The 12,267-nt window shown below is 43.5% G+C and overlaps 1 protein-coding gene across 2 annotated transcripts in view; it reads left to right on the top strand.

The window, feature by feature from the left end:
- Positions 1-12,267, top strand: part of LOC109314840 (radial spoke head 10 homolog B2-like) — a 43,641-nt gene that overhangs the window by 25,692 nt on the left and 5,682 nt on the right. The window contains exons 17-21 of one of the 2 annotated variants that reach the window (XM_019542174.1): positions 1,696-1,833; positions 5,907-6,006; positions 8,052-8,189; positions 9,041-9,236; positions 11,571-11,792. In XM_019542174.1, the coding sequence (XP_019397719.1) occupies positions 1,696-1,833; positions 5,907-6,006; positions 8,052-8,189; positions 9,041-9,236; positions 11,571-11,772 (774 nt within the window). In that variant the 3' untranslated portion in view covers positions 11,773-11,792. Of the gene's footprint in view, positions 1-1,695; positions 1,834-5,906; positions 6,007-8,051; positions 8,190-9,040; positions 9,237-11,570; positions 12,260-12,267 lie in introns of those variants that run through there. The other variant, XM_019542173.1, reaches the window with a different exon arrangement.

Raw genomic sequence — 12,267 nt, 5'->3', positions numbered from 1 at the left:
CTGACCAGTGCCGCATAGAGGGGGAGGATCACCTCCTTGGACCTGCTCGAGATGCATCTGTGGATGCATGACAACGTACGGTTGGCCTTCCTGACTGCATCCCCACGCTGCCGGCCCATGTTTATTTTGGCATCAATAATGACTCCAAGATCCTTTTCTGCCTCTGCACTGATGAGAAGGTAGTTCTCCAGCCTGTAGGTATGGTGTTGGTTCTTCCTCCCCAGGTACAGTACCTTGCACTTGTCAATGTTGAAACCCATCGTGTTCTCATCCGCCCACCCCTGTAACCTGTCTAGGTCCAATTGCAGCCCAGTCCTCCCTTCTGGCGTGCCCTCTTCCTCCCACATCTTAGTGTCGTCTGCGAATTTGAGCTGGGTGCTGTTTACCCCCTCGTCCGAGTCACTGATGAAGATGTTGAACAGTGCAGGCCCGAGGACCGAGCCCTGCAGGACCCCCCTGCCCACATCCCTCCAGGTCAAATAGGACCTGTCCACCACCACTCTCTGGGTGCGGCCCTCCAGCCAGTTAGTGACCCATTTGACTGTGTAGGTGTCAATGCCACAGTCCCCTAGTTTTTTAATGAGAATGGAGTGAGAGACAGTGTCGAAACCCTTCCTAAAGTCCAGAAAGACTACGTACACTGCGACACCTGCGTCTAAGGATTTTGTGACCTGTCATAGAAGGCCACCAGATTGGTCAGACGGGACCTGCCTCTAATGAACCTGTGTTGGTTGCCCCTAAGCATAATCTTCCCTGCTGGCCTCTCATGCACATGCGCCAGGATAATTCTCTTAAAACAACATTATATGTTGTATGTTTGGGAAAATAGTTGGATTTATCTCTTTTAAGTTTTGTATTATGTGTTGATTTCCTTCTTGAGTTGATCTCTTTTTTTGTGTAGGTTGTGAAGGAGATGATAAGTTTTTCTGAAGTTCTGCATAATTATGAAGCATATTTGGAGCTGTGTGTAGTAGTCAGAGGATTGTAGATGTTCACTTCTCTGGGAATGATGTTGTGTTTCTTGCATAGGCTTAGAAAATATATATCGCTGTTGAGTTTGGCTTCTTCTTTGTGTTGTGAAGTTTCCATGCTTAGAGTACAGTTCTTCTGAAACCTGTTCAATGACTCTCTTGCTCCTGGACATCAAATGGGCTCTTTCCATCTGTCTTAACTTATTAATAAGATAGAGCTGACCAAACAATGCTTTCGGAGACAACTGTGCAAAGGTGCTGACAGCAGAGAAGTAGCAGAAGGTATCCTTTGGCATGCAGAATGTTTAGTCTTGGGAATGCTGCACGAGTTTAGAAGAAGCCACTCTGCATCTCAGAGTCCTGACTGAGTTGGAAAATGCCGGTCATTTAAGAACCCAAATAAAAGACCTTTTTTAACCTTTAAACTGGGCAGATTTTACAGACAGTGGGTTACAGTGAATATGGAACCTAGGAGGCTACTTTCAGATAATGCTGTGAAAAATGACCTTATCGTACAGAGTCTCCACTATATATGAAATAACCTGTTGGAAAAACTAATTTAGACGTAGAAAAGTTTATTGCTTTCATTAGCCAGGTATTTGATACTTTGGTATACAAATTTCTGACTGCAGAAGGTTTAAATCAACTGGCGTTAAGTGAGTAGTTTGACTTCTATGCTTTTTGCTGTTATAGACACAGACACTTCTGTGTATTTTTGCATTAGTCCATTCATAGCAGAAGTATGATCAGTGCTGACACAAACCATGAAGCTTCTGAGGCAAGTCATTTCTGTATTGATACGATGTCATCTTCAAGCAAGATTGCTGAGTCATCAAACTCTAACAAGATAAAGAAATCTGAGGTCTGTAAAACAAGTGCTCTGCAAAAGAGAAGGGGGAGGGTCCATCATTTTTGCTATGTTAGAGTCTGAACTGGGGGGCAGCAGCTTTTCCTCTTGTGTTAAGTCTCATGTAGTCACGGTCTGAAACGTATTTGGGGAAGAAGCTGGCCACAGTGAAATTAAATGTACTTTGCCATTAATTGCAGTAGGATGAAAGTTGACTACTGTTACTATATCATACACATGCTTATGCATGCATGCATACACATTTAAACATAGTATTTTTTTCCTTAACTCCTTCTGTTTAGTATTTTGCTTTCCCGTGTATGTTTGATGTTCTGTCTAAAGCTGGAAAGAGACCATGAAGAATTGTGCAATAGCTGCACCTTTGGATGTTGGCACGTTACATTTCTGGCATGATGAACAAGTTAATCGTGCCATAAATAGAAATGTGCCACACATTCATCACATTTATGGTGCCACAAAATGTGAAAGCAATCACAAAGACATTCCTTAAAATGTGTAACATCTTTGTAGCTGGTTTATGTGTTACCATAAATGGAAAGTGTGGCATGACCCAGCATCTGGATGCCAACAAGCTGATTGTTGACATTAGAAAATGGGCAGTCCCAGGTCCCAAAACTAACAGTTACTGATTGTCAGCCTTGAGATGTGGGCTTGCCAGGACCTGGCAACTTAAAGAGCCTTGCTCTGCAGCCCCTACTCTTTAATGTTCTTTTAAGGTGCTTGGTCCCAGCAAGCCTCAGGACATGAGGCAGCTCTAGGGCCTGGTGCACAGCCCTTCCTGATCCTCGGGGTCAGACAGGGGACAGCCCTGGGTCTGAACCAGGGCCGGGGCCAACCGGTGTTGAATTCCAGTGCTTATCACGATTCAGCAGTGGGCACTGGGGTCTGGGACAAAGTTGCCACTTGCCCAGTTGGCAGGATAGGTCTGGGGGCAGCTCCAGGTCTCAGAGGCTGCCTCCAGACCTGGCTGCCTGCTGATCTATCCCAGAGGATGCTGGGCAGCTCTTTAAAAATAGGTGCACAGGTGAGGATGGGCAGCTTCTCCCACCCCCAGCTGCACAGACTAGTCTAAAGATGCACCCTACACAAGCATTGGGGCATGGGGGAGCTCCCCCCATCCTCAGCTGCATCATGGGGGGTTCCATGAGTGACATTGAGGAGCTTCTACCAATGTCAGACTTATGGCACCCAGGGAACTCAGAAAAGCAGGCAGGCATTCAGCCATGGCTCCCAGCTGCATGGATGCTTTTTAAAAGCCTGGAGCACTATGATGGTAAGGCTCCCCAGTGTTTGGCTCACTGCACCGTGGACCTTTACAAAGTGAACGTGCAGTTGCGAGCCCCAGTTGCTTACTTGCTTTATGTTCCCAAGCACCCATGAAAGCAGTACCTGAGGAACGCTGAGCTCTTGGCTCCCAACTCCTGCTTCTGTGTGTGGGAGGGGTACAGCTGGAGAACAGCAAGTTTCTCAGTCCCCATCTGCAGATGCCTCCCTCTGCTGGCAGCTAGCATTCATTCAGCTGGAGTTTGAGAAATGTTATGACCTGTTCCCAGAATTGCGTGACTGCCATGCACATCTGTGTGGTTTGGGGAATGAAGCATAGGATTCCTCAGACCCCAGTTGCATGACTGCCTTAACAGCTGCCAGCAGCCTTATAGCTGGGAACAGCATGACACTGGAGAGTCAAAGTCTTTAGTTGCTGGGGGATACTGGGAAAAGTTAGGAACTGGAGACAGAGGAGGTGTCCCTGTTTTGTTGCATCTGGTAGAACATGCCATATTTTCAGTATGTTTAGTTTCTGAAAACATGTTCCTTTGTATATTTTGCATCTCATCTGTTTACTTTGGAATGAAGATAAGCTTTGACTATTCTTTCTTCATGTTTGTTACCAAGTTAATAGACCTGCATAAGAGCAGCCTGGAATATGTCCATCCTCACACAAGAAGAACTGCAGAATCTCATCACAAAACTGCAGGGTCAAATTCTACTAACGGGAACATTTGCAACTCTGCCTTTACCTTTGCACAGCTCTGTCCAGTGATGTCACACTGGTATAAGTGGTCTATAACATCTTTCAAGTGTTTTCACAAAGAAGTATGAATGAGCATGTAGTAATGATTTAGCTTTATGAGATTAATTTGACTCTCAGATCCAAGGAGAAATTTGGAGTTCTGGCTTTTATCACATAGTATCTGATAGTGAGAATTTAGGGATGAGAAGTAGAATGTCATTTTTTGGGCACATGTCGGAGGGCACAATAGTGTGAGGATGCATAGGATGAATCATGGAAGGAGGAGGATCACAGGACTGTATTTCGTTTTCTCTTTTCACATTCTCCGTTAACTTCTCTCTTCTCAGCTGTATTTGTGCAGTTGTTTGGGCTAGAACTTTCTTCCATTAATTAATATAGTCAGTAGTAAAGGTTCACTGCAAGGTTCAATAAGATGGGAAGACTAATGCTAGATGATCAGCTGCCATAGAGGGATGTGCATGACAAGATCCTCTTTATATTCAGCAGAGCTCTGAGGAGCCAAGGTAGTTGTCTCCTGAAAGCCTCAAAAGCCTGTTCACTGTTACTGTAGATCAGGGCTGGGCAAAATATAGCCCACAGGCTAAATCCATCCCACCAAAGCATTTCATCTGGCCCACAGCGGGTCCCTTGCCCCACCTGGCCCAAGTACGGGGGGCAGCCTGAGAGGTGAGCAGTTAGTCTTGCCGTCCTTGGGCATGCAGTGGGGAAGTGTAGTACCCAGACTCCATTTCCCAGGTGCCCCAGTGGTGGCTCTTTCTGACTGCTGCTGCCAAGCCCCAGCTCCAGCTCCGCTGCCCAGGCACCCTGGCCCATCCACCCTGTACCCACAGCCAGGACTGCCAGATGGAGTGGGCAGGGTCTCCATGGAGACTGGCTGGGACCCCCACAAGCAAGATGCATGGCCAGGTGACTGGAATGGGGCTGCAGGCAGGCAGGGAGTCATGTCCAAGAGCAGGATGGTTGGGGGCAGGGCTGGAGATTGGGATTGGGATCTTGTGGCAGTGATGACATGGTGCTGGGCTGCGATCTGCCCACATTTTCCTTCCATGGGCACTGGTTCCACAGGTAGGGGCATGCAAGGAGTGGATCATGGCTCTGCCCCCAGCCCTGGCTCTGCACTGTCACAGCCTGGAATCCCAATCCCATTCCCAGACAGGGCTCCCTGCCTACCCGCAACCCCATCCCATCCTCCCGGCTGCGTGCCCTGCCTGTGCAGGTCCCAGCTGGTCTCTAGGGCAGAGCTACGATCCACTCCCTGCATGTCCCTGCCTGCGGAACTGGCTCCCATCTCAGGGGTGTGTAGGAAGCAGATCATGACTCTGTCCCAGGCCCTACCTGCCTATCCCACTCCCAGATGCTACTTCCTGCCTGCCTGTGGCTCCATCCCAGCCAGCTGGCCATGCCTGGGAGCCACTTAGAGCTGTTGCAAGGGGGAGGGGGAAAGGGTGGGTGCTGACCTGGCCTTCAACAGCTCACTAAAACTCCCCAAGTGGTCCTCTGGCCAAAATAACTGCCTGCCCCTGCTGTAGATGGATACTTGGGCAGATAACATGAGTTTATGTACTGAACAAAGGGCTAGGAACCAGGCAGTTCCATGTTCTCATCCTACCTCTGTTGCTGTCTCACAGTATGTTCTTGGACTAGTCACAGGCCCTAATTCTTCAATTTCCATGAAGCTCCTGGGGGGTACTGAGAGTTTCACTGTTTCCACAAGAGCCAGTTCCTAACCTGGGACTTTGTCTGTGCCTCCATTTCCCCTGCTGTGAAACAGATGTAATCTTATATCCCTAAATGGTATCACAGTGATACTGCTATGATTAAGAAGCTAATGTTTGTGCAAACCTTTGAAAATGTCACACATTGGCAGATGCCAAGGACTGGAAAATATATATTACTGGAGGCACAAGTGCAGAATCTGTTTTTGTGGGAGTTTCTGGTCCTCTAATGTAGTAGCAGACACGATTCAAAATGCACTGAGGTAGAGGGAGGCACAACTTCTGAAGTAATGTAATTCCCTTTTTCTTTTCAATGCTAGCTTAAGTCTAAGGACTCTACATCTGAATGTAAAACTTCTCCGCAGATGCAGAAGCTAAATGAGAAAGAGAAAGGTTCATTCATTCAAGCATCTCACACTGGTGAGTACTATTGCATAGCAGTTAGCATCTAGTACAACAGGTAGGAAAGTGAACATATGGCTCTCACTAGAACCACTAAGTTAAAAATATAATTCAGCATTTGTACAGTTGAATGTATTTTGATTATGGAATGAAGGCAGCATTTAGTTTTACACTTAACACAGATCTTAATTCCCTTCATTTAACACTTCATCTCCACACATCTGTGCCATTGCGATCATGGCCAAGGTTGAAACTGAGTTTATTTTCACACTCCATTTGTCTTGTTTCAGAATCCCTTCCCTCGTTCTTGGGGAAGTCTGTTTTTCAGATCGGAGCTTAAGTGTGTGAGCAGCCACAGCAGTTCATTCACCATCTTAGCTAACCTTGTCAGACACCAACTCGATTAAAACAGTTGTGCAACTTTCACTGTCCCTGTAGATGCTATTGGGGAACACACTTCTGCTTTGTATGTTTGGGCACAGGAAGACAGGACTAGAACAGTTGAGCAGGCAGGCCGCATTCAGCTGACAAAAGTGCTGGTGAAGGGCCACAAGGTCTTTCCCAGCTCAGTATTCCAGCCCATTGTTAACTTGGCTGGAGCTGAGGAATAGGTGTTGACTGGGAGGATGAATAACTATTTAAGGGGGAGGATGAATAACTATTTAAGGGGAAGAGGGCCTGGAGAAATACTCAGTAGTTTGCAGGGAAAAGAATTATTCATATGCAGGTGAGCTTGAGAAACACTTCAGTGCTGTAAAGAGACAGCAGCAGTCCCCTGCAGTTTCACTGATTAACTGCAATGGTGTTCCATGGAGCCCTGGTGTCCTGAGCTTGCCCAAAGGGCAACAGTGGACTCTCCTGCAGAACTTAGTTCTGCAAGCGCCAAGTAGGATTTGAAGCCAGAGTCACAGCACTCTGTTCTACACTTCTCCCAGGCCACTGCAGGATGTCCTTGTTGCAATGAAGTGCGACTCAGCATAGCCATTTTCTACATCTCCTTTCATTCTCTTCCCCAGTTCAATCACTAAAAAAACATGGAATGAGCAGTTAATGGGACCATTAATCTTGGGCCAGCCTCAAGCCACACCTTGGCACCAGCTGCATTCACAGACTCCTCTCCTTTTTTGCTTTGAACATAGTATTGCCCATCATACACAGCTGTTCCCTCTAAATCATGCTTGTATGTGCACACCTAACACTGATCTTAAGAATTTTAAGGTAGTGATATTCATTCATTAATAAATGTAAATTGATCAGCGATTGATCTAGTTGGGTGAAAGCTAAAATTGGGTATGCAAAGGTCTGGATGTGTGGAGTTCAAAGGTATTTTATTGTGGAAGAAGTAGTCAGATAGGATGGATGTTTTGTGTCTTTTTGACGAGGGTGGTGGGTACAGCATGTGAACTAAGGATCAGTCTGGATGTCAGTGTTAGAAGTAACAAGTGTTTTTCTTGATTTTTTTGTAATGTTTGCAGTAGTAGAGAATGGTAGGTAAGTCCTAATTTTATGTGCATTTTCTTTGTATAGCAACTTTCAGAGGGTTCTTAAAACCACACAGATGCCTAATGTAAGAGGATGGGTTACTTACAATTTATATCACCTGCTGACCTTAGTAGAGATGTATTGGTGAGGTCTTTTGCAATAGACCACTTGGATGTTATACAAGTTTCAATCCCTGTGCTGCAGCTAATCACCCTAAATGATTTTCTCATGTGTGCTGATTACTGTACTATACTATTGTTAGTTCATGTTATGGCAACCATACAGCTGAAGCCTTGTGCTCCCGAGTTACATTTTTAAATGTAATGATAAAATTGCCCATTGTAAAAGAGACTATATTAGACTGAAACCTTCCTTCTCAAACCTCACCCATCTCTGGAGGGGTGAAACCCTTTTAGTTGTTTTCTCAGAAAAATTAGCTTTTTTTACTGGGCAAAGCTATATGCAAACTGCGGCATTGTGCTGGAATGACAGGTAACAATTTATAGTTGTTTAATACGGAGACATAAAAAAGTTAATATGTTAAATGACTCAATCGTCTGAAAACATTTTTTTCCCTGCAGCGCTAAACAGCACCTTCTCCTCCAGCACAGCACACCTACAATCTACAGATGACAAAGATGAAATATTAGTACAGTCATTGCCCATTTTGGAGACAGAAAAAGGCCAAGTTCTCAGCAGTCCAGTGAAAGAACCAGCAGGTAAAGTAGTCTTGAAGATTTGGTACCAGTTTTAAACAAACATACAAAAAAAAAATCACTTGGCTCACGAACTGCTAAATTTTAATTGACTAGTAGATTCTAACTCTTCATGCTATTGTCAGAAGAGGGCAGTAAAAGAACATCTAAAAGAGGAGAGATCTTGATCAATAGAAATTAAGTCACTTAAAAAATACGATGTGTAATGATTTCTCCTCCCCCATGTTTCCTCAGTTTAAAAATGATACTCCTTCCTTTAAAGGGCACTGTGAACTTATGCATAAATGAATATGTCCATTCTTACTCAGTATGTGTCCTTATTTATATCATTACCTGGAGTAAGAAAATGCATATTACAGAACACAGTTCTACAACAGTGCACAGGTAACTTAGCTGGAAAAGAATTAAGACATGGCAGTTAAGGCACGTGGAAAATGTAGCGTTTAATCTAAACATCCACTTTTTGTCCTTATAGTGGCCATCTGCCTACAGTAGCCCCTCACTCTATAGGGATTCTTGTTTCTGTTGTTCTTCATAACTGTGGAAGTCCTTTTACTGCTGAGGAACTCCCAGACACTAGAGCAGAAGCAAAAAGCTCCAGCTTTGTGTAGTGACTGTCTGTACGGTATTCTCTCTCTCTCCTCTCTGAAAATAAGTAGAACAACGATAGGGTAAAGGAGCATGAGAGTTGAGAATCCAAAATTGGATTCAGGCCACCAATGTTTTCTAGTGTTCTGGACCACGTTCTTCCTATCCCCCTAATCTCCTGCAACAGAAAGCACATCTCCTACAAACTTGGAAACTTCAAGTGTCAGAGGGGACACACTGCAATTATGATTTAAACGTTGTTACAGATGAACTAGAAAAAGCCGAAAGTGAACAGAAGGAAAAATTCCATTTTTGGCTAAGCCAGATACATATCTTTTTTGTGACTACGTTCTTTGCTGCCTACAAGCATGAACAAGTGGTGAGAGAAAAAATAAAAGAAAATCAAACTGGGGAGGCTGAACTAGAAGCACTGAGGAAAATCAAAGATGAAGAGTTAGCAAAGTAAGTCTTAAGTCTTTATTTTACTGTGCTAAGGAGTCAGGTCCATTTACAAAGTACCACCTTAATGAAAATGGAGTTAGCTTTGTTCTGCTCACTTGGAAATTCATGCTATTCTACTAGATTACAGAGGAGCTAGTCCTTTTGAATACATTCTGATTACTGGTTGCACTGCAATTTAAATTGGGAAACTAGCACTCACTTCTGTGACAAATGAAGATAAATTAACGGAGAAGTAGTATAAGGTGTTTTCATAAGATTACCTCTTAGTCCCCTATACATACTGGTGTAGTCCTCATAGATATACTTTCTAACACTTATAAGACTTGCTTCTCATAAAAATGATTTTCTTTTGACTGAAGCACATTTAACTGTTAAGCAACCGCAACTCCTGGTGGCCTAAATGTTGCAGCTTCTTGTCACTAGGCTTGGGACTCATTAGAACACCTGGTGGGGTGATGGGGCAAAGGGGCTCCAGAACAACTCAGTTCTTCAGCATTAGGGAAGGAAGGAATTGACCTTGCATGGGAAGGACAGTGACTTGGCTCATAGGAGGAAAGTTTCAGCCCATGGATTGATCTATTTGTCTCTTACAAGGCTAAGATGGTGTTGCAGATCTAGATGTTCCTTCCCCAGTGTGAAACCAGTACTCTTTCCCCAGTAGATCCTTACAGGGCCTTGTTCACACTAGCTGTACCAATATAACTGTGCCAACACTAAGGCCTGGCCTTGTATCAGTATAAGAGTTTTCAGCTATACTATATTAACACACTCCTATTCATGCATGGCAATAAGCTATATATATCTAAGGTATTGTTTTAAAGATAATCATGTGCGCACTAGGGACCGTATAACAATTGCTGAGAACGTGTACTAATGTTGACACTTCAGCTGAACTCCAGAGCATTCAAAGTCTACCCAGCTACTAATTTTTAATACATACCAGTTAATTGGGCAGTACTGTTAGTAAACTATGGTTAAAACTTTCTAAAGCACTTTGGTCTAAGTGACCTTCGTGTTAGTATTTTTGAAAATGGAACTCAAGTAAGCTTCAAGAGCACTGAATGTTTTCAGGGCATTGCACTGCTGTGACAGATGAAACTAGGTCATGTCAGGGCTCACTCGATTTGTGTCCACCATGACCCACTTCGGGGAGGCTTCTTGCACAGACACTTGGAAGCAGCTGTGCAATCTTAACTCAATACTTTTACAAGCATTATCGGTTGAATTTTGGCTTGAAGTTGGAATCTGTTTCAACTACTTGTTCTAAGTTACTTCCAGGAAAGACCAGGCCCAGACACACTCTCCTGTCCAAGACTAATTTTATTTCAGGGTGTCCCTCATGTTCAGGTGGCCAAATATTTTTGGCTAGTTTGCTTCTGTGCTGTGAGCTCATGCTCCAGTTAGCTTTGTTGTGTTTGACAGAGTAGCCACGCCTGTGTGCACATTGCTCTTACTGCAGCTGTGCTTGCACTTTCCTTAGGGCTTTTTCTCAAGCAGTAAGACTCCTACACTGCTTGCGTCTTTAAGGGAAGGAAAATTACTTGCCTGTATTTCTGCTTCTTTGAAACTATCTTACAAAAGTTGTCACTCACCTATTTCCTTCCAGAGCTTGAAGTTCCTTTTGAAATTTCTCTCATCTTTTTTTTTAGTAGGGCGCTTAAGTTTAGGCTTGGCATACAAAGCTGTATTGATACACTACATGAGTATTTAAAAATATGTATGTATACCTCACTTGTTAATTAACTGCATGGTCCCTTAGGTTTGACTTGTATGTGCGCAGTAAGTAGCCTTACAATACCCACAGAAGCCAAGTTCAAACGCAGGAATGTTTACATCTAGCTTCATTAAGTGACAGACTTAGACATGACATTAGTTTAACTGCAAGTATCGTAGAGAAAAATCCTTAGATGGATCTTACAGGTCTTCTTTTTTGAGAGCTTTGCATTTTGTATAAGGCCCTTGCTGCTTGGAACGTTCCAGCTGCTTCTGTTCTTTGATGGCTGATGTTACATTGCTACTCATGTCATGCCTTAGTGGTCAACCAGCACCTTGAGAACTAAGAGAAACATCTTCTAAGACATGATTTTTTTTCCTTTTAAGAGCATGCTAGAGTATAGCATGATTTAGATAATATGCAAGGATACGTGGAATTTTACCACTTGTTACTTGAAGTGGGAACAGTGGAGTAGGAAGGAATTAAAAGGATTATAGTTTTTCCTTAAGGAAACTGACACTACACATAATCACAGTATAGGTGTTTGCATAGTAATACAAGGTCTTAACATTTTGCAAGTTTCCTGCAATAACAAGCCAGTTTGATCTGTTTGAGCTCAGGCTTATCATCACGAGAGAAGATGCCAAAAAACAAGAAGAAGCTGCAGCAGAAAAAGCAGCATTAGAGACAGAGAATGGAGCAGTAAAAGAACCTGAGGATTCAGTAATACAGCTGTCACCTCCTCCAAAGGAAGAAGCAATCGTTGCTCCCCAGCCCGTGATTACTAAGGTTGCTGCTGCTTCAAAGAAAAAGAAGAAGTAGATGATGCTAAGACTAAAGCTGTATGTACACACGAGGTGTATTAATGCGAAGATAAGTAGATTTTACAAAGCTAAAAGGGAAATCTAAACATTACAATATATAGTTATAGCACATGAGTGCCAATAAAATTATTTCCGTGATGTTTCTTTATTTTGGAGGGAAGTTTGTTTAATCACTAGCTAAAATGACTGCTCTTCCTCTTCACCCCAATACAGACAAGCCTGGGTCTACCTCCTGGCTTGGAAATACTTCTACACATTAGTGGTTACATGGAGCTTATTTGACTTTTGGAGAATACAAAGCTAGACAGCTAATTAGAAGAAGTTTTACTATTAGGTTATAAAGCCCACTAGGGTCAAATTTACCTGTTGGCTAAGTCTTGTTACCATGACACTAGTTTATGTAAAATGTGTATCTACACAAGCTCTGCATAAGGTTCTTGCTTCAATTCTTGTTGGCCGGGAAAGAAGCTGTTTCATTTTTGGACCTGATCCT

The sequence above is a fragment of the Crocodylus porosus genome, unplaced genomic scaffold (genome assembly GCF_001723895.1).
Source record: "Crocodylus porosus isolate Cpor-Errol unplaced genomic scaffold, CroPor_comp1, whole genome shotgun sequence".
Lineage (NCBI taxonomy): Eukaryota > Metazoa > Chordata > Crocodylia > Crocodylidae > Crocodylus > Crocodylus porosus.
The sequence above is the reverse complement of the archived record's forward strand: the minus strand, read 5'-3'. Positions and strand labels throughout refer to the sequence as shown.